Source organism: Coregonus clupeaformis, chromosome 5 (genome assembly GCF_020615455.1).
Source record: "Coregonus clupeaformis isolate EN_2021a chromosome 5, ASM2061545v1, whole genome shotgun sequence".
In the NCBI taxonomy this organism is placed as follows: Eukaryota; Metazoa; Chordata; class Actinopteri; order Salmoniformes; family Salmonidae; genus Coregonus; species Coregonus clupeaformis.
This window is the reverse complement of record NC_059196.1, coordinates 45,794,983-45,817,902: the sequence shown is the minus strand read 5'-3', so window position 1 is coordinate 45,817,902 and position 22,920 is coordinate 45,794,983. Positions and strand designations below refer to the sequence as shown.

The following is a 22,920-nucleotide window of genomic DNA, read 5'->3' as shown; positions in this document are numbered from 1 at the left end:
GGAGATATTGCGTATGTTTAAACATAAACAAGCAAAGATGTATGCGTACAGAACTTAGTTGATATGCAAAAGTGTGTCGCTATATTTCAGTCAGTATAATTGAAAGCCAACAGCAGTTAGGTTTTGTATAATTAATCATACAAAAGGGAATTTATCGATTTAGAAACAACAATCCAATGTATGCCAATTATCTGTTAGATGTATCTTCCTCATAGTAGTGTAGCTGTTGTGCTGCTGCCTTTAGTTGTGATGCTCCATGTCCTTGTGGAATGTAGATGCATAGTGTCTTTACTAGCCTATAGTGTCTCATTGTGTCTCTGTTGGCCAAGCCCGGCCAGGCAGGCAGGTCTCTCCACAGGGTTGTGTAACGGCAGCCATGATGACAGCCAGGGAGATGATTTATGTAACAGCTCCTAGCGCGGCGAGGAGAGCCTGTCTTTGTTGTAGCAGGGTAAGCTGCAGCGCAGGGCGCAGTTCAAATGTCACAGTGATTCCTGCTGATTGGACCAACAGTTAATCGCAGCCCTGAACGTTTGAACTCTGGGATTCCACATGTGGGATTATGATGATGAGGATGTATGTGGAGAGCAGCTCAGATACATTAGTCTTTTACAGGCCCTCAGTCAGTAACATACAGATATACAGTGGCTGAGTGGTGGACGTACTGTGTTGGTGACATTGCTGACTTTGGGAGCTGATTGCTACTACTGTGTTTATATAGGAGTATGGTCCAGTGGAGTTTGAGTGAGTTCCCAGTCCATTTACACCCTGTCCCTTAGCCCTAAGCCGTTAGCCCAGTGTAAATGTAACCGGTGTGAAGTGGCTAGCTAGTTAGCGGTGCGCGCTAGTAGCATTTCAATCGGTGACGTCACTCGCTCTGAGACCTTGAAGTAGTTGTTTCCCTTGCTCTGCAAGAGCAGCGGCTTTTGTGGAGCGACGGGTAACGGTGCTTCGAGGTTGAATGTTGTCGATGTGTGCAGACGGTCCCTTGTTCAAGCCCAGGTAGGGGCGAGGAGAGGGACGGAAGCAACACTGTTACATAAAGACACTATGCCTCTAACAGTATTTTCAATCAGAAATACTGTTAGAATGTTTTTCAATTGACTGCCATAGCCCCAAATAAAAAAGTAAACATTGGCTGTTAATTACATAATTTCTTTCACATGGTTGGGGTTGCGAGAATTTTCAGATGTCAAAATGGGGTTGTGGGCCAAAAAGGTTTGGGAACCCCTGCCTTAGCCCTTCCACAGGCTGGATGAAGTGTCCCACAGAACAGTGCTTTAATAAATGTCATCCAGCCTCCAAATAAGCTCTAGATTACAAAACACTATCAGTACCAGTGTACCAGCCTAGAGGCCATTTGATTAAGTTGCACTCCCCACCTTATAGTATATCATGGTAGAGGCTAGTGGTCTGCGGCTATAGAAGGTCTCATTACCTACATTCAGGCCAGGCCAGAGGCCAGTGGTGAGGCCATTATGCCATGCTGGAGGAGGTGTTGAGTGAAGTCATTGACGTTTAGCCGCGGCCTGGCAGATTGCTGTGTGTGCAGTACAAGTCAGGTGCAGGCAGATTACTGTGTGTGCAGTACAGGTCAGGTGCAGGCAGATTGCTGTGTGTGCAGTACAAGTCAGGTGCAGGCAGATTACTGTGTGTGCAGTACAGGTCAGGTGCAGGCAGATTGCTGTGTGTGCAGTACAGGTCAGGTGCAGGCAGATTACTGTGTGTGCAGTACAGGTCAGGTGCAGGCAGATTACTGTGTGTGCAGTACAGGTCAGGTGCAGGCAGATTGCTGTGTGTGCAGTACAAGTCAGGTGCAGGCAGATTGCTGTGTGTGCAGTACAGGTCAGGTGCAGGCAGATTACTGTGTGTGCAGTACAGGTCAGGTGCAGGCTGATTACTGTGTGTGTTTAGTACAGGTCGGGCCCCCAGACACACCTCCAATTATCCACTCATTTCTCAACAGTACAGGTCAGTACAGGTCGGGCCCCCAGACACCCCTCCTCCATCCCCTCCTCCCCTCCTCCCCCTCCTCCCTCCCCTCCTCCTTCCCCTCCTCCCCACTCCCCTCCTCCCTCCACTCCTCCCCCCTCATCCCTCCGCTCCTCCTCCCTACTCCTTATCCCTCACTCCCCTCCTCCCCTCCTCCTCCCTCCCCTCCTCCCTCCCCTCTAACCTCCTCCATCCCCTCCTCCTCCCCCCTCATTCCTCCCTCCTCCCTCCTCCCTCCACTCCTCCCCTCCTCCCTCATTTCTAAAGCAATGAACGCCTTATTTATTTCTCCCTATTCAATTTGCCAGGCCCTGCTCTGCCCTGCTCGGCTCTGCTCTGCCCTGCTCGGCTCTGCTCTGCTAGGCCCTGCTCGGCTCTGCTCTGCTCTGCTCTGCTCTGCCAGGCCCTGCTCGGCTCTGCTCTGCTCTGCCCTGCTCTGCTCTGCTCTGCTCCCTGCTCTGCTCAGCAATGCAATACAGGTGGAGAGAGTAAAGAGATTACAATGCTTGAGGGAGAATCAATCGGTGCCATTCATTTCATTGCTCTGCCCTCGGTAGGTAGGGGCTGTTTAGAGTAGCACAGTGAGGAATTGGCTATACAATATTCAGGCCACCTGCTACTGCACACACACATACACACACGGTGAGCACATCAACATATACATTAACACACACACACACACACACACACACACACACACACACACACACACACACATAGCAAAATCACAAATTCACAGCTTATAGTCACACATCTGCAGATTTATTTTCTAAGATGCATACATAAACAGACATAAACATTCAGACCAAAGTAAACCCAGATAGGATGTGTTCTGAATATCAGTTTCAGAAGGGGGAGCCAGTAATGCAGCACAACACCATTGGAGTGTATGAAGTGTGTACTGGTGAATGTATGGCCGTGCAGAGCAGAGGAATGCATTCAAATGACCAGGCATAGGGTCACTCTGAAGACTCTGCAGGAGGAGAGGGAGGGACCAGCACTGGGAGGGCAGTAGTAATGGGCTACATGCTTGAGTGGGCCTCACATTGGAAATCATTTCATCTGCATCACACAGTTCAGTGTCCCCGCCAACGCCCTGACAGCCCCGCAGAGAACAAGGCCAGATTCCTCATACTAATTAGCCAGAACAGGGAGAGAGGGGGTGAGAGAGTGCGAGAAAGAGAGAGAGAGAGAAGGAGAGAGAGAGAGAGAGAGAGAGAGAGAGAGAGAGAGAGAGAGAGAGAGAGAGAGAGAGAGAGAGAGAGAGAGAGAGAGAGAGAGAGAGAGAGAGAGAGAGAGGAGTAGCTACATGAAATGCAATGCATGTGAATCAGCCCAGCCCATTGCTGTAGAATCTGATATTCTCTTTCCCACATGAATCTATTTATATACTCTAACTGCAGGGGAGGAAAAGGACAAATACACAGAACAGATACAAAGTCAATAAGACACTGCTGACCACAATACTCAGTCAGAGTACAGTGCAGTCTGATCATTGTCACAGGCAGAGAGAGCATGTCTACTGCGGTGGAAGGTTCGGGGCAGCTACTGGAATTACCATGACAGTCTAGTGTGTGCTTTCAGTGTATAGATCTAACAGAGGGGCTCAGGCATAGTACAAGTGGAACAGGGCCCAGCGTGTGTCTCTGCTTGCCTGCCTACCTCTCTTCCTGCCTGCCTGCCTGCCTTCCTGCCTTCGCTGCAGTGGATGGAGATGGAATCTCTCTCTCTTTTTCTCTCTCTCTCTCTCTCTCTCTCTCTCTCTCTCTCTCTCTCTCTCTCTCTCTCTCTCTCTCTCTCTCTCTCTCTCTCTCTCTCTCTCTCTCTCTCTCTCTCTCTCTCTCTCTCTCTCTCTCTCTCTCTCTCTCTCTCTCTCTGTTTATACTGCTGCAGTGAAAGGATGTGGTCACATTCCTGTCTGCAGGTGTTGGTTAGTTAGAACCTGTGGGATAGGCCAGATTCCAGAGGAGATAACAGGTTGCTGTGTTCTCTGAGATGAGCTGCTGTGTTATGTATGGGTGTCTCCTAGAGATGAGCTGTGTCTGGTATGGCCAGGACGATACCAGTATCACAATACTCGTTAGTATCGTGGCAAGGAAACAAAACACGAAGCGGTTTTAACAGCCCTAATGTTGGAAACAAACATCATTATGATGTCATCCAGAGTCACATGTATTTATTTTCCAAGATATAGCACACAATATTTTACATACAGCAGGTTTTTAAAGGACCAAAGAGTTTAGTCTACTTTGTGTTTACATTTTTGCCATGGACAAAATATTGCGATACTGGTATCGTCACAGCCCTAGTGTCTTGGTGACTGTGTTAGGGCCAGTGTGGTGTGACGCCATTGAAAGCGCCCCTAAAGAAGATTAACCATGTACAGGGTGACACGGCAGGTCAGCACGGAGGCGTGAGGCGGCCAGTAACATCATCCCATCGCCACCCCTAGTTTCCCCCACCGCCCACTCACATCCCCCTCTGATGACATGACAGATATGTCCCTGTACCCTACACACCAGGGACAGGACACTGGCGGGACAGAGAGGTAGAGAGAATGAAGGAGGTACAGGGAGAGGAGGGAGAGATGGACAGACTAGACAACCAAGATTAGACAATCAATATTTAATAAATAAAATATCATTTTACATTCATTCACATTCAGCTAACATCTCATGCAGAAAGGGTGCCTCATTCAAAATGTGTCTCACATCTTCAGTCCTAACCCCATAGCTGATGTAGTCTTGGCCAGGGTTTCTATTGGATGTTTTATGGCGCTTCAGTGACTGGAACACTGGAACGCTTGGGTTCGAGGTTGCCCTTGGATACCTGTGATCTGCACGCGGCTCATGTCTGTTGGCAGAATAACTGATATCTCTTTGGGGAGCCCTTCCTTCCTGCTCTGGAGGAGACTGGTGTGGGTATTGATTTGGTTGGTGGGCTGGGATTTCTCCTGGGAGCTAATAAAAATAATTACAACAAGATGATCAAAGGCCCAACCTTCTGGTCTACACATGAATAAATATGTGCTAAAGAGAATAGAAAGAGACCTGCTTCTTGTGTGGTCACTGTGTGGGGTAGATATGCTACTGCTATAGCCTGCTGAGGGGAGGACGGCTCATAATAATGGCTGGAAGGGAGTGAATGGAATGGCATCAAACACATGGAAACCATGTGTTTGATGTGTTGGATACCATTCCAATAATTCCGTTCCAGCCATTACTACATATGAGCCCTTCCTCCCTAATTAAGGTGCCACCGGCTGCCTGTGGCTGATATAGCCTGCGCTTTCCTTGGAATTGAGAGAGGAGAAGGAGATTCAGAGCTGCATTCACACACATGCCGTTAAAGAGGTGTTTATAGTCAGGCTTTGGCCAAACAGCGATAACATTCTGGGTCCAAAGTGAAAATGTTAAAACTCCTTATAACAAATGGAGGTGTGTCAGAGATGTCTGTGTCAATGTGTTTTCTGGGATTTGGTTTAATGATTCGGTTTATGACTTCTTGGCAGTCAATATATGTTTTGCTAACAAATCTATAGTGAAGAAAGGCACTGCTAGATCTGAGCCACAGGAAAAAGACAAAGACCACAGCAACAACGTATGAGAACTGTTTCCAATCTTGGTCAAGCCCCTGTAGTAAAAAGACCTAAGAGGCCATGGGTCATCCCCTCCCTCATAACATCCCTTCTTTATCTCTCTCCCCTGGTCTTGTTTGTTTGCTGCCTGGTCTTGTTTGTTTGCTGCCAGGTCTTGTCTGTTTGCTGCCTGTCTTGTTTGTTTGCTGCCAGGTCTTGTCTGTTTGCTGCCTGGTCTTGTCTGTTTGCTGCCAGGTCTTGTCTGTTTGCTGCCTGGTCTTGTCTGTTTGCTGCCTGGTCTTGTTTGTTTGCTGCCTGGTCTTGTCTGTTTGCTGCCTGGTCTTGTTTGTTTGCTGCCTGGTCTTGTTTCTTTGCTGCTTGGTCTGTGCTTTAGTTGAGGAGTGGATGACAGGCTGCTCGGCCCAGCGCACCAAGGCACGGTGGTGGTGAAAAGTAATGGTGGTGTTATTGCAGAGCAGGGGAAAAACAGGTATTTGATTGGAACGTGTGCCCTGAGACCCTGTGAAGTGCACTCGCCTCAGCTCAGAGAGCACTTGATTGCACAGCACCAATGATCGCATTAAGAGGGCAACGGAAAGCACATTTAGCGTAAAGGGAGTGAGAAAGGGGAACCAATAGGAAGCAGCAAATTGACTGTCTCTCCTGTGAGTTGGCCAGCTGGTGAGCTGTATGGCCTGGTGTCTTGCTAATGGGAAGATGCATTAGCCTTTCACTTTGATCCTCTCTGTCTTTGGGTCTAGCTGGGGGCATTGCACAGGGAGGAGGGGAGCCAGGGGACTGTGGTGCTGGGGACATCACTGTGTGCGTGTGTGTGTGTGTGTGTGTGTGTGTGTGTGTGTGTGTGTGTGTGTGTGTGTGTGTGTGTGTGTGTGTGTGTGTGTGTGTGGTTGTGTGTGTGTGTGTGTGTGCGCGTGCATGCGTGCATGCGTGTGCGTGTGTTCACTGGGGTTACTCAGCTGTGTCATACAGCATCATATCACAGGTGTTAAATCTTTTTCAATTTTCCTATCAAGCGTTTCATTTACATGTACATGGATTGATTCATTGCGGTAGCGTCAGTTTTACTACTGTATGAATATATAGTAGCCTAGCCATCCTCCTCTAGACCGAAAGGTCACTCTTACCAGTCACGTTTGCCCCTCTCCCCTTCCATCTACACAGCTCTGGTTTGCCTGACAGGGAAAGGACAGTTGTGGATGCATCTGCTGTGTAAATGTCCACAGGAAACAGGAGAGTAGATGGAGACTTAAGGTTTAAGTGATTAGAAGGCAGTAGATTGGAAAATAAATTAGATTAAAATAAATTAGACTGAACGAATCGAGTCGCCACAGTTTCGGCATGGCGCCTGGGCGTTGGTTTGGGTGTAGAGCTACTGTGGGCCCAGTGGATTGTGGGGGAAGCAGATGCTCCAATGAGATAGGAATGAATGTGTTGTTGACACTCCATCTGGGGGAGAGAGGGTCTCCAAGTCCTTATCTCAACCCTCCATTTATCTATGTCATCATTTAAATTAGTACTTCATTCATTAACTCACTTAGCACCACAATACTACCCTGAACCCGTACCCCCCAATACCGTCAGAGACACTGGCTGCAGAGCTAGTCTGAGGTGGCATTTACCTTCCCTAACACTGCAAATGGAGGAAGAGGTGGGAAAAGCAAGGGAAAGAGAAGCAGGGGAGAGTCGTGTCATTATTGAATAGAAAAAGCAAATGTCTGGCCACATGGATTTTCTTGTTTCACAACCAATAACAGATGTATAGTTGAGCAGCTACACAAAGCCATGGAGATTAGATCAATGGAAGATGGACCCCAGGAGCTGATTGTGCCTCCCCATCCTCTACCTTACAAGCCCCTGTCTGTGGCCCCACTTAGGCCCTGGACACCAGGCCTGATCGCTAATCAATGACAGGGAAATGGAGGGAATTAGCCCAAATTAGGTGGAGAGAGAAACAGACAACGGCCCTGTTCTGGGGTCAATGCGCCACTGTCTGATCTGCCTGACCCCTGCTAAGAGGAACACACACTCAGGTTTTTGAAGTGTTGTATTGCTGACTGGTAGGTTTCTCCCCCAGTGTGTCCTTGTAGCAGGGGACCAGGCTGGGATACAGTGTGTCCCCTCCCCCAGGGCATACAGGTACGAGGTGGGACAGTGATTAGAACATGTGCCCACCCAGCTGAACAAAGAGCTAGACGTCTACTGAGCTGTTGTGACTACTGTATGTCTAAGTCCCATACTGCAGTTAGGAACGAATTGCAAAAATCTCTGAAGCTGGAGACTCTTATCTCCCTCAATAACTTTAAGCATCAGTTGTCAGAGCACCTTACCGATCACTGCACCTGTACACAGCCCATCTGAAATTAGCCCACCCAACTACCTCATCCCTATATTGTTATTTATTTTGCTCTTTTGCACCCCAGTATCTCTATTTGCACATAATCTCTTGCACATCTAGCATTCCAGTGTTAATACTATTGTAATTATTCTGCACTATAGCCTATTTATTGCCTTACCTCCATAACTTGCTACATTTGCACACACTGTATATATATTTTCTGTTGTATTTTTGACTTTATGTTTTTTTACCCCATATGTAACTCTGTGTTGTTTTTATTGCACTGCTTTGCTTTATCTTGGCCAGGTCGCAGTTGTAAATGAGAACCTGTTCTCAACTGGTTTACCTGGTTAAATAAAGGTGAAATAAATAAAATAAATAAAAAGCCCTGACACAGGCAGGCAGGCAGGCGGGGAAGCACAAAGTGCTGTGTGGACGGTACACTGCTCCTCTATACAGTACCTCACCCACTCACCTACACTACCGCCCCAGGGAAGGGCACAGTCTTGTACACACACACACCTGGCACTGCGGTCTTAAACTGCACACTGCCAATCGCCATCCTTTTTGCTACACCAAGACTATTAACTACGGTGTATTACGATATATGTTTCATTGACTGGGAGGTGGCTCGCAACAATACATACTCTATTGATGATCAACATTTTGCTGCCAGCAAGAATATCGTTTTTGATGGGGGCATTGGATGGGATTCAGAAGACAGAGGACAATACTAACTAAATAGTTGGCAGAGTAAAGCCCTGTCCATACTGCTCCAGGCCTGCATGTGTGACGGTTTGGTGTTGGATCAAACTCTTTTCTCTGGAGCTTTTGCGGGGCCTCAGTGAAGTAAATATGGCCTCTGGTGTCATATCTGCACGGTTAAGACTTGGTCACAGAGAGACATACATGGCACTGTTAGCTCCACTTTAAAGACCCTGTCTGGCCCAGTGTTAGCTCCACTATAAGGACCCTGTCTGGCCCAGAGTTAGCTCCACTGTAAAGACCCAGTCTGGCCCATTGTTAGCTCCACTATAAAGACCCTGTCTGACCCAGAGTTAGCTCCACTATAAAGACCCTGGCTGGCCCAGTGTTAGCTCCACTATAAAGACCCTGTCTGGCCCAGTGTTAGCTCCACTATAAAGACCCTGGCTGGCCCAGTGTTAGCTCCACTATAAAGACCCTGTCTGGCCCAGTGTTAGCTCCACTATAAAGGAACAGGCCATGTTCTGAATAACAGAGGAATAGCATTTTAACATACTCAGCCCTGGCCCCAGACCCAGCCTACATTACACAGAGACAGACCTCTGACAGTGGGGGGACTGATATTATTTTGTTTCTGGCTGTATCCACAATGCCCGCTCTCTCCCGTTTGAGTGAATGTATGTGTGTGTGTGTGTGTGTATTTGTGTTTGTGTGTGTGTGTGTGTGTGTGTGTGTGTGTGTGTGTGTGTGTGTGTGTGTGTGTGTGTGTGTGTGTGTGTGTGTGTGTGTGTGTGTGTGTGTGTGTGTGTGTGTGTGTGTGTGTGTGTGTGTGTGTGTGTGTGTGCACATGCATGTGTGTGTGTGTAGCTGGGTTTCAGATGTATGCTGTCTCGACGCCTCCATACTCTGTTCACCCTTCGGTCCAATTACCCTGGAGGCCTTAAATGTATGTTAGAGAGGGGCAGATGGCTGGTGGTTGGACTGGTCGGTGAACTGGTGGTTGGACTGGTCGGTGAACTGGTGGTTGGGCTGGTGGTTGGACTGGTTGTTGAACTGGTGGTTGGACTGGGATGAACTGGTGGTTGGACTGATGGTTGGACTGGTGGGTGAACTGATGTTTGGACTGGTGGTTGGACTGGTGGTTAGACTGGTGGTTGGACTGAGGTGAACTGCTGGTTGGGCTGGTGGTTGAATTGGTGGTTGGACTGGAATTAACTGGTGGTTGGACTGATGGTTGGACTGGTTGTTGAATTGGTGGTTGGACTGGGAAGAACTGGTGGTTGGACTGATGGTTGGACTGGTGGGTGAACTGATGGTTGGATTGCTGGTTGGTTGGACTGGTGGTTGAACTGGTGGTTTGATTGGTGGTTGGACTGGTGGTTGAACTGGTGGTTGGGCTGCTGGTTGATTTGACTTGTGGTTCAACTGGTGGTTGGACTGGTGGTTGGACTGGTGGTTGAACTGGTGGTTGAACTGGTGGTTGGACTGCTGGTTGAACTGGTGTTTGGACTGCTGGTTGAACTGGTGGTTGAACTGGTGGTTGGACTGGTGGTTGATTTGACTTGTGGTTCAACTGGTGGTTGGACTGGTGTCTGAACTGGTGGTTGGGCTGCTGGTTGATTTGACTTGTGGTTCAACTGGTGGTTGGACTGGTGGTTGGAGTGGTGGTTGGACTGCTGGTTGAACTGGTGGTTGAACTGATGTTTGGACTTTTGGTTGGACTGGTGGTTGGACTGCTGTTTGGTTGGACTGGTGGTTGGATTGGTGGTTGGACTGGTGGTTGGACTGGTGGTTGAACTGTTGGTTGGACTGGTGGTTGGACTGGTGGTTGGAGCCCTGTCCTCCTATCACCTGATAAGATGGAAAGACAGAACAAGCAAGGAGAAGCACCTATAGCTATACTAATTGAATGGATGCTAAGAAGACCATCTTCAATAATATACTCCTGCCTAAAAGTGATGTTTAAATGAGAGAGTTGAGAATGCTAAAATGAAGAAAGCTAGTTTGAGGAAAACATTGAGAGGTTAAAAGCATCTACTGTTCATGTTGTGCTGTTCCTCATCTCCTCTCTTTCTCCTCTTCTCTTCCCAGGATCCCGTCTGCGCCAGGAGGACTCCCCACCCCGGATTGTGGAGCACCCCTCTGACCTGATCGTGTCCAAGGGGGAGCCCGCCACCCTCAACTGCAAGGCGGAGGGGAGGCCCAGCCCCACGGTGGAGTGGTACAAGGACGGGGAGCGGGTAGAAACGGATAAAGATGACCCGCGATCTCACCGCATGCTGCTGCCCAGCGGCTCCCTCTTCTTCCTACGTATCGTCCACGGACGACGCTCCAAACCGGATGAGGGCTCCTACATCTGCGTCGCCCGCAACTACATGGGAGAAGCCGTCAGCCGCAATGCATCCCTGGAAGTAGCATGTGAGTCAACAACTACCTACATTACATTTTGTTATGTTTCTCAGTCCTCCTCTTAGGTTGTTTATGTTGATCTCCATGTTTTTTGGTGTAGTATGATTTTCCATACCAACCTTACTGATGGAAAAGGCAGACTCAGAGGTTGTTTGTTCTTTGCTCTCCAGAAGGGATGACTGAGTTTACGTTTAAAGCCTCAAGACAGGCCGAGACATGAAACATCATGTTGTTGTTGGACATTGTGGTTTTCTGCCAACACCTAATAATGCCATTATTTCAGAAGAATATCATTTTAGACTTTGTGAACTATAGGAAATTGCACTGTTTGTTCAAAAAAATAAAAAAATAAAAATCAAGGGGAAATCAGAGTACCTTTAATAGATAGAATAGACTCTGTAATTACATGACATGCTAGTGTTTATTCTGTCTTGCTTTGAAGTGATGCTGTTTCTGAATGACTGAAAGAGCTGGAGAGGTCCTCTATGTCATAACGTGCATTAAACCCAAGCTAAGAGCGGGTGAGGTCTACTTTCAAGCGAATGTTTGATCTGTGCTTTCATTGTTTTTTGGCATATATTTTGAAGAGATGATTATACTGTATTGTGTTGTATTTTGAGTGAGTAGACATAACTGTGTGGATAGACGTTCTAGCCGAGGGAAGGGATCATGGTGTTTGAGGTCTATGAGGGTTAGTGAGAGATCCTGGCAGGCCTTTGAGTTGGACTTGTCCAACTGTCAGACTACAGGGAGCTGGATGATGTCAGGGCAGAGCTATTGCAGAGGGATAGTGGGTTGGCGGGTGGAGGGTGGAACAACAGTCACAGATGAAAGCTCCTGATTTACTTTTGACACTGGCTTCCAGGGCTGTGCTGTGCTGTGCTGGAAGACACTGACAAGCAGGCTGCACCTGACCCAAAGATCAGCTTACCTTTGAAGAGTCTCACAGAGGCCCTCAGGGGCCACATACCCCCTGGGCTCTGGGGAAGGTTACAGGGCCAACAGTTCCTTCAGTTAACTCTCTGGAATATTTATGTGTTTGTTCTGCACCCTGCGGGCTGCCAGGTTTCAGGTCATTAGTAGTGAAACACTATTGAGGCCGTAGGGGAATTGGCTGGACTGACCGGCAGCTTAAGTGAGAGGAGCCTTTCATGAAGTCTGCTCCCCCAGCTGATCAATACACAGCACCTTTTATGCATTGTTATGAAAATAGAGGCCATCCATCTTGGAAAGGGGAAATTATGATACATCATGGAAATGGATAGTTAAATCAGTGTGGACTGTTCCAATGGTGTATGGTTTCATTCTGGGGTGAGTTATGATGGGTTTTGTGGGTGTAAGGAATATGGACTGTGGGAACTCGGGGCTGCAACATGTCTAATTGTTTCTGGGGTGATAATGTTGACCAGTGGTGATAGCTGTAGGGGTGGGAGGGGGTGTTAGGGAAATGGACTGCGTGAATCGCGTGGATGGGCTGGGGGTTTGTTGCCGGGGCCATCCGGCTGCCTCTGATCCTGTCCCCGCCCCTCCCCCGGGCTTCCCAGAAGCCCGCAGGTGCTAACAGTGTGACAGAAGCTTGAGCTATTGATCGCTGTAAGAGGCCTCTCCCTGCCAAAATGAAAATTCATGAAAAATGTATGAAGTCTCCAGATTATTTATTTTTCCCTCTCGCTGTTTCGACTCTCCCACTCTCTCTCTCTCTCTCTCTCTCTCTCTCGCCCTCACTCTCTCTCTCTCCCTCTCTCGCCCTCACTCTCTCTCTCTCCCTCTCTCTCTGTCTCTCTCTCCCTCTCTTGCCCTCACTCTCTCTCTCTCCCTCTCTCTCTGTCTCTCTCTCCCTCTCTCGCCCTCACTCTCTCTCTCTCCCTCTCTCTCTGTCTCTCTCTCCCTCTCTCTCCCTCACTCTCTCTCTCTCCCACTCTCTCTGTCTCTCTTTCTCTCTCTCCCCCCCCTTTCTCTCTCTCAATTCAATTCAATTTCAATTTAAGGGCTTTATTGGTATGGGATTACCAAATTACCAAAGCAAGTGAAGTAGATAATAAACAAAAGTGAAATAAACAATACAAATTACCAGTAAACATTACACTCACAAAAGTTCCAAAAGCATAAAGACATTTCAAATGTCATATTATGTGCAAATAGTTAAAGTACAAAAGGGAAAATAAATAAACATAAATATGGGTTGTATTTACAATGGTTGCCCTTTTCTTGTGGCAACAGGTCACAAATATTGCTACTGTGATTGCACACTGTGGTATTTCACTAAACAGATATGGGAGTTTACCAAAATTGGATTTGTTTTCAAAATCTTTGTGGGTCTGTGTAATCTGATGTGAATATGTGTCTCTAACATGGTCATACATTTGGCAGGAGGTTATAGAAGCGCAGCTTAGTTTCCACCTCATTTTGTGGGCAGTGTGCACATAGCCTGTCTTCTCTTGAGAACCAGGTCTGCCTATGGCGGCCTCTCTCAATAGCAAGGCTATGCTCTCTCTCTCTCTCTCTCGCTTTCTCCCCCAGGCTTGGGCAGCCAAGGAGGGTTTAAATGAGGTGTTGAATGCTTTAGTGGCTCAGAGGTGAGGGGTCAGGGGTTAAAGGTTCAGCAGAAGACAGGATAAAGAAAGGCCAGAGAGAGGACAGAATAGGAACACTGATCTGATGGAAAATGACAATGATGTGGTCCAGGCTTTCTCCATTCTCTGGGTGCTAACTAGAGCCAGATCTTATAGGAGGAGGAGGGGGCTGAGAGGTGATTTGGGGGTCTACGAAATCCAATTGCAGGGGCTTACAGCAGTGATTAGGGTTATCAGCACCTTCCATCCCTACTCTGCTTCTGCTGCCAATCGCATTAGCACACATTTAGTTCACATTCAAATCTAAATCCATGTAAAATCAGTTGTTTATTTGTGATATCCCCCCCCCCACCTCCCCCTCGACCCACCTCTTCCCCCCACCACCTCTACCACCTCTCTCATGAGTGGTTGAGCAGGACGCTGGTGAGATAATTGAATTGCAGCTCTGAAACAAATTGAAGTCAGTGTCTGCTGGGTCAAGGAGCACTGCTGAGCTCTGGACACCACACTGGGCTCCAGTCAATCAACACCACCTTCTCCACTCTCAACTGCTGCAGAAGAGGGAAGAGAGGGAAGAGAGGAAGAGATTGGAAGAGGGGAGGAGAGGAAGAGAGGGAAGAGGGAGGAGAGGAAGAGAGGGAAGAGAGGGAAGAGGGAGGAGAGGAAGAGAGGGAAGAGAGGGAAGAGGGAGGAGAGGAAGAGAGGAAGAGAGGGAAGAGGGAGGGGAGGAAGAGAGGGAAGAGGGAGGAGAGGAAGAGAGGGAAGAGGGAGGAGAGGAAGAGAGGGAAGAGGGAGGAGAGGAAGAGAGGGAAGAGAGGGAAGAGGGAGGAGAGGGAGGAGAGGGAAGAGAGGGAAGAGGGAGGAGAGGGAGGAGAGGAAGAGAGGGAAGAGAGGGAAGAGGGAGGAGAGGGAGGAGAGGGAAGAGAGGGAAGAGGGAGGAGAGGGAGGAGAGGAAGAGAGGGAAGAGGGAGGAGAGGAAGAGAGGGAAGAGGGGAGGAGAGGAAGAGAGGGAAGAGAGGGGAGAGGGAAGATAGGGAAGAGGGAGGAGAGGAAGAGAGGGAAGAGAGGGAAGAGGGGAGGAGAGGAAGAGAGGGAAGAGAGGGAAGAGGGAGGAGAGGAAGAGAGGGAAGAGAGGGAAGAGGGGAGGAGAGGAAGAGAGGGAAGAGAGGGAAGAGGGAGGAGAGGAAGAGAGGGAAGAGGGAGTAGAGGAAGAGAGGGAAGAGGGGATGAGAGGAAGAGAGGGAAGAGGGAGGAGAGGAAGAGAGGGAAGAGGGAGGAGAGGAAGAGAGGGAGGAGAGGAATAGGCTTCTAAAAAGGAGTCCCTGGCTGCATTATTAATATGTGCCAGATTGGCCAGACCAGACCAGACCAGACCAGTACATTGACTGAGCTTAGCTCTCCAAACACGTCCCTTATATTAAAGATTTATCCAATGAACACACACTGCTGCACTACTCATAGATAGATGAACTGGCCTTGCCTTTCTTTTTGCAGTACACTGGCTGAAAGGGTGCACCATATTTCATTATGGCTTTTCTTTCAGTGTCTTACACTTTAGGTTATTAGCAGAAAGAGCGAAAAGGCCACAGTAAGTTGGCGCCTGCAGGGTATCTTAGCGCTCTGCTTTTGTTAATCTAATTCTGCCTGACATGCTCTCATAGACTGACTCCAGGCCTGCTCCACTGCATGTATCTCACCACTGCAGATAAGAGAGGGATGCGTTCCCAGTTCCACTTTTCTCTCTTTTTCAACATAAACTGGGTCAATGAGCAGGTTCATAAATCATACTGTACCTCGTGTCAGAGCAGCGCCTGAATACAATTGCGGTGGAAATCTGTGTGTATATGTAAGTGTGACAAGATGCACCTGGGGCAATAGGAGCCCCAGGAAAAGGTTAATTAGCCCCTATCTCTTCAGGTGGAGAGACGCTCGTATGTGGCACCGCTCCAGATACACACATGTACTTTTAATTGAGTGTCTGATATGACTCAAGCACTCTGCTGTGTGTGTAAGTGTGTGTGGTTGGAGGTGGTTATGGTCCGCAGGGAGAGAGGAAGAGAAGAGACATATGAAGAGAGAAAGTGGAGAGGGACCAATGAACCTTTAAAAAATGCAAATGATGCAGGAAGCAAACAGATGTCTTGGGTTTGTTATAGATGTAGATCGGAATGGGATTGGATGACTTTTAAAAAGGTCCCTTGATATTAAGCGAATCGTTAGGTAGCATTTGGTGCTCCCACAGCAAGGTAATTAGCAGGAAAATAGAGCTTGGAGAGAGAGAGAGTGTGGAGAGGAGAGGGGCAGTGTGTGTCAAGCTGTTGGTGGTGTGTCCGGCGTGAGGAGAAACTGATGAAGGGACAGAGAGGGTCAGGCCAGGTAGGGAGTCAGGCCAGGTGGGGAGTCAGGCCAGGTGGGGAGTCAGGCCAGGTGGCGAGTCAGACCAGGTGGGGTGTCAGGCCAGGTGGGGAGTCAGACCAGGTGGGGAGTCAGGCCAGGTAGGGAGTCAGGCCAGGTGGGGAGTCAGGCCAGGTAGGGAGTCAGGCCAGGTGGGGAGTCAGGCCAGGTGGGGAGTCAGGCCAGGTGGGGAGTCAGGCCAGGTGGGGAGTCAGACCAGGTGGGGTGTCAGGCCAGGTGGGGAGTCAGACCAGGTGGGGTGTCAGGCCAGGTGGGGAGTCAGGCCAGGTAGGGAGTCAGGCCAGGTGGGGAGTCAGGCCAGGTGGGGAGTCAGGCCAGGTGGGGTGTCAGGCCAGGTGGGGAGTCAGACCAGGTGGGGAGTCAGGCCAGGTAGGGAGTCAGGCCAGGTGGGGAGTCAGGCCAGGTAGGGAGTCAGGCCAGGTGGGGAGTCAGGCCAGGTGGGGAGTCAGGCCAGGTGGGGAGTCAGGCCAGGTGGGGAGTCAGACCAGGTGGGGTGTCAGGCCAGGTGGGGAGTCAGACCAGGTGGGGTGTCAGGCCAGGTGGGGAGTCAGGCCAGGTAGGGAGTCAGGCCAGGTGGGGAGTCAGGCCAGGTGGGGGAGTCAGGCCAGGTGGGGAGTCAGGCCAGGTGGGGAGTCAGACCAGGTGGGGTGTCAGGCCAGGTGGGGAGTCAGGCCAGGTGGGGGAGTCAGGCCAGGTGGGGGAGTCAGACCAGGTGGGGTGTCAGGCCAGGTGGGGTGTCAGGCCAGGTGGGGAGTCAGGCCAGGTGGGGAGTCAGGCCAGGTGGGGAGTCAGGCCAGGTGGGGAGTCAGACCAGGTGGGGAGTCAGGCCAGGTGGGGAGTCAGACCAGGTGAGGAGTCAGACCAGGTTGGGGTCAGGCCAGTTGTGGGGCCAGGCTGGACTGCACTCACTGCTACATACACACACACACACACACACACACACACACACACACACACACACACACACACACACACACACACACACACACACACACACACACACACACACACACACACACACACACACACACACACACACACACACCCATCCAGTGTGTCACACTCTTGCCCTCTGCTATTATCCCCAGTAGCCCAGGGTTTCATCTGCTCTGACTGGAGTCCTTGACCACTAATGAAGGGTAGAGGAGGAAGAGGCAACAATTAAAACAGTTGATTGTAATGATGCTACAGGTGGAACTCTTGTATATACAGCATGTGGTGGACCTCGTTAGATCAGATCTCTATCTCTATCTCTATCTCTATCTATCTCTCCCTCTCTCACTCCCTCCCTCTCTATCTCTCTCTCCCTCTCTCTCTCATTATTTGTCCTCTCTCCCTCTCTCTATCCCCCTCTCTCCCCCTCTCTACCTCTCTATCTCTCTCTCCCTCTCTCCCTTTAGTTTCTCTCTCTCTCTCCCTCGCTCTCCTTCTCGCTCCCTCCTCTCGCTCTCTCCTGCTGAATGATAAAGGATAGAAGGATTGAGGGATCAAGGCAGAAGGCAGGGGCAGTCTGTGTGGAATGTTATTATGCGATAAGAGAGGTGGAGAGAGCAGGCGAGCCATTGAGGAATATCTTGGCCTGATAAAAGAAAAAAGATTGAATGTGTCAGCGCTGTATCTGTCTATACTGCTGCGGTTAGCGCAGCTCCATAAAGAGGTGCTGTTATCTACAGCAGGGTACACACGCACGCACGCACACACGCACACACTCATACACTCACACACACGTTGGTTTTACTATCCAAGTGGGCACCACTAGCCCCCTAGCCCTAAACTTAACCTAAACCTAACCTTAACTCCAAACGTCTAAACCTAAAATTAAACCTAACCCTAACTTCTAATCCTAACCTCTAACCCTAACCCTAATTTTAACCCTAACAGTAACCCTATCCCTAAACCTAACTCCTAAACCTAAAATAGCATTTTTCCTTTTGGGGACCGGTGAATTGTCCCTCCTTGTTTTACTGTCCTTGTGAGGATCTTTGGAACCCAACAGGATATTACATTTAGACCACATGGCCAGTCTGGCCCAACAGAGACATGCACATTGCTGCCTAATCTCAACTCATCTGCTTGCTGGATGGCCACTACAAATGAGGAGCCTTCTCCCGATCTGTCTGAGCATCTGCCTTAATAACACAGGACTGGAGTCCCCTGTCCTGTCCCTCTGTCCATCTGAACTAGGTGAGGAAAAGGAAAGGCCAGCAGAAATTAGGAAACGTGGAGGCGCTTTCTACGTTCAGATAATTCATACGATTCTCTACAGTCCCCAACCGACACACTGACCTTCCAACGACACATACACAAACACACGCACACACACACACACACACGCACACACACACACAAACTCTAATATATCCTGAGACGACACATCCTATCCTCAGTGGACCCAGGGTCCCAGCTATGACCACCCCATCCCATCTTCACCAGGGAAATCCTCTGCTGTGTTTCTGAAGATGACTGTATGAATAACAGGGTATGTAGTCAACCTGGAGTACTGCCAGGGGTGGAACAAGTATTCAATTGACATACTTGAGTAAAAGTAAAGATACCTTAATAGAAAATAACTCAAATAAATGTGAAAGTCGCCCAGTAAAATACTACTTACGTAAAAGTCTAAAAGTATTTGGTTTTAAATATACTTAAGTACCTAAATTAAATGTAATCGCTAAAATATACTTAAGTATCAAAACTAAAAGTAAAAATAATTTCAACTTCCTCATATTAAGGAAACCAGAAGGCACAATTTTCTAGTTTTTTTAATCTATGGATAGCCAGGGGCACACTCCAACACTCCACGCCATTTACAAATAAAGCATTTGTGTTCAGTGAGTCCGCCAGATCAGAGGCAGTCGAGATCAGCAGGGATGTTCTTTTGATACAGTGGGGAAAAAAAGTATTTAGTCAGCCACCAATTGTGCATGTTCTCCCACTTAAAAAGATGAGAGAGGCCTGTAATTTTCATCATAGGTACACGTCAACTATGACAGACAAATTGAGAAAAAAAAATCCAGAAAATCCCATTGTAGGATTTTTAATGAATTTATTGGCATATGATGGTGGAAAATAAGTATTTGGTCAATAACAAAAGTTTCTCAATACTTTGTTATATACCCTTTGTTGGCAATGACACAGGTCAAACGTTTTCTGTAAGTCTTCACAAGGTTTTCACACACTGTTGCTGGTATTTTGGCCCATTCCTCCATGCAGATCTCCTCTAGAGCAGTGATGTTTTGGGGCTGTCGCTGGGCAACACAGACTTTCAACTCCCTCCAAATATTTTCTATGGGGTTGAGATCTGGAGACTGGCTAGGCCACTCCAGGACCTTGAAATGCTTCTTACGAAGCCACTCCTTCGTTGCCCGGGCGGTGTGTTTGGGATCATTGTCATGCTGGAAGACCCAGCCACGTTCATCTTCAATGCCCTTGCTGATGGAAGGAGGGTTTCACTCAAAATCTCACGATACATGGCCCCATTCATTCTTTCCTTTACACGGATCAGTCGTCCTGGTCCCTTTGCAGAAAAACAGCCCAAAGCATGATGTTTCCAACCCCATGCTTCACAGTAGGTATGGTGTTCTTTGGATGCAACTCAGCATTCTTTGTCCTCCAAACATGACGAGTTGAGTTTTTACCAAAAAAGTTATATTTTGGTTTCATCTGACCATATGACATTCTCCCAATCCTCTTCTGGATCATCCAAATGCACTTCAGACGGGCCTGGACATGTACTGGCTTAAGCAGGGGGACACGTCTCGCACTGCAGGATTTGGAGTCCCTGGCGGCGTAGTGTGTTACTGATGGTTGGCTTTGTTACTTTGGTCCCAGCTCTCAGCAGGTCATTCACTAGGTCCCCCGTGTGGTTCTGGGATTTTTGCTCACCGTTCTTGTGATCATTTTGACCCCACGGGGTGAGATCTTGCATGGAGCCCCAGATCGAGGGAGATTATCAGTGGTTTTGTATGTCTTCCATTTCCTAATAATTGCTCCCACAGTTGATTTCTTCAAACCTAGCTGCTTACCTGTTGCAGATTCAGTCTTCCCAGCCTGGTGCAGGTCTACAATTTTGTTTTTGGTGTCCTTTGACAGCTCTTTGGTCTTGGCCATTGTGAAGTTTGGAGTGTGACTGTTTGAGGTAGTGGACAGGTGTCTTTTATACTGATAACAAGTTCAAACAGGTGCCATTAATACAGGTAACGAGTGGAGGACAGAGGAGCCTCTTAAAGAAGAAGTTACAGGTCTGTGAGAGCCAGAAATCTTGCTTGTTTGTAGGTGACCAAATACTTATTTTCCACCATAATTTGCAAATAAATTCATTAAAAATCCTACAATGGGATTTTCTGGATTTTTTTTTCTCAATTTGTCTGTCATAGTTGACATGTACCTATGATGAAAATTACAGGCCTCTCTCATCTTTTTAAGTGGGAGAACTTGCACAATTGGTGGCTGACTAAATACTTTTTTGCCCCACTGTAAGTGTGTGAATTGGACAATTTTCCTGAAAATGTAACGAGGAATGAGAGAGGCTGAGAGAGGCAGACAGAGACAGAAAGAGGGGTGCAGAGGGGTGCAGAGGGGTGCAGAGGTGTGAAGGATTGAGGGAGGCAGACAGAGAAAGAGAGAGGGGTGCAGAGGGGTTAAGGATTGTGGGAGGCAGACAGAGACAGAGACAGAGACAGAGACAGAGACAGAGACAGAGACAGAGACAGAGACAGAGACAGAGAGAGGGGTGCAGAGGGGTACAGAGGGGTGAAGATTGAGAGGCAGAGAGAGGGGTGAAGAGGTACATCCCAGGCAGTAAAGACAGTGTAGTCTTAATGAGATCCAGGCTGGGACTGACCCCTGACCCCTGACCTCTTCCCATCCCCACATCCATCTCTCTTTCTCCGCGTCTGTCCCCCTCAGTGGAGAGGAGTGGAAAAACAGGAGGTGTGTGTGGCGCTCTGTCATGGCTGCCACAGGGGCATCAGCCGAGCGGAGGAGAGAGGCATCAGACGGAGGAGAAGAGAGGAGAGAGGCGTCAGACAGAGGAGAGGAGTGCTGAGCCAGCCATTAGCGCTCTGGAAGAGGAAGTCACTCTGCGTTTTGTTGTTTTCTTTTTTATTCTTCCTCCCGTCTTCTCCTCACGTTATTGATGTCAACTCTGACAATGCAGGCTGCCGCCTCTCTCACGCTGGCCTCTCTCTCTCGCTCTCTCTCTCTCGCTCTCTCTCTCTCTCTGTGTAATCTGAGGGAAATATGTGTCTCTAATATGTCATACATTTGGCAGGAAGTTAGGAAGTGCAGCTCAGTTTAAATCTCATTTTGTGGGCAGTGTGCACATAGCCTGTCTTCTCTTGAGAGCCAGGTCTGCCTACAGCGGCCTTTCTCAATAGCAAGGCTATGTTCACTGAGTCTGTACATAATCAAAGCTTTCCTTAATATTTGGTCAGTCACAGTGGTCAGGTATTCTGCCACTGTGTACTCTCTATTTAGGGCCAAATAGCATTCTAGTTTGCAATGTTTTTTTGTTGATTCTTACCAATGTGTCAAGTAATTATCTTTCTGTTTTGTTATGATTTGGTTGGGTCTAATTGTGTTGCTCTCCAGGGGCTCTGTGGAGTCTGTTTGTGTTTGTGAACAGAGTCCCCATAACAGCTGGCTGAGGGGACTTTTCTCCAGGTTCACATCTCTGTAGGTGAGAGCATTGTTATGGAAGGTTGTAGGCTTGAATTGCTATTTTCTAGATTTTGATAATTAGCGTGAATCATCCTAATTCTGCTCTGTATGCATGTGTTACGCTCGCTCTCTCTCTCTCTCCCCTCTCTCCCCCCCCCTCTCTCTCTCTCTCTCTCTCTCTCTGTCTGGTTTCTCTCTCTCTCTCCCCTCATCTGATCATGCGATTTGAGATGCAGAGTGAGCCGTAAATAATTGAAATTCGTCTTCAGGTGAACTATTGATCAGCTTTATATCACAGACTGGTTGAAAGGCTCTGCTTTCTTGGGGCACTGTGTGCACTATTCACCATTTCTGTGTGTGTGTGTGTGTGTGTGTGTGTGTGTGTGTGTGTGTGTGTGTGTGTGTGTGTGTGTGTGTGTGTGTGTGTGTGTGTGTGTGTGTGTGTGTGTGTGTGTGTGTGTGTGTGTGTGTGTGTGTGTGCATCTGTTTGTGTGTAAAGTGCCTTAAGATGTGTGGGTTGACTTGTAGAGATATATTGTTGTAGGTAGTCTGCAGGATAATAGCTGTACAAAATAAATTCCATGATTTCATTTATCAAACTGAAATTATTATTGAAGAATCTTGTGTCTGCTGCCTACCCAGTCCATCTGATAGATGAAGTGCTCATAGATTCCCTGTCTTATTCGCACCACTGAAGCTTGTCAGTAGTAATTTGCAGCACAGGTGTGTTTTATACAGGGGTTTAGATAAATACCTCAGATACCACTCAATTTTCTGTCTTCAGTGGTTGGCCGGACAAGAAAGTGATAATAATATTTATGGAAATAGTTGACCCCGAATCAGGTCCCAATATGCAGTCCCATTCAGAGGCTGACCTGGCACTCTGTCCAGCTGGGATTGGATCCACTGACCCCTGAAGAACCTTCGCCCTCTCTATCCAACCCTGGATCTCTGTCAAATAGTAATTACTTAACCCACCACCGCTCCCTTCTTTCTATCCCCCTATCCCAATGGATGTGTCCCAGCAGTGACTTACCCTGCTCTCTGTGGAGCCCTGAGGGACCTCCAGTGCCGGTAATCCACCATGTTGAGTTAGGAGGTGGAGGAGAGAGGTATTTGGTATTTGGTGTTTTAATAGGATCCCCATTAGCTGTTGCAAAAGCAGCAGCTACTCTTCCTGGGGTCCACACAAAACATGAAACATGACATAATACAGAACATTAATAGACAAG

General features: G+C 48.3%; 1 protein-coding gene across 11 annotated transcripts in view; it reads left to right on the top strand.

Moving 5' to 3' along the window:
- The window catches only part of LOC121566958 (roundabout homolog 2-like), a 300,354-nt gene that overhangs the window by 8,488 nt on the left and 268,946 nt on the right, over nt 1-22,920 (top strand). For all 11 annotated transcript variants that reach the window (XM_045214703.1, XM_045214692.1, XM_045214661.1 and 8 more), the window contains exon 2: nt 10,722-11,048. In XM_045214703.1, coding sequence (XP_045070638.1) covers nt 10,722-11,048 — 327 coding nt within the window. The remainder of the gene's footprint in view (nt 1-10,721; nt 11,049-22,920) is intronic.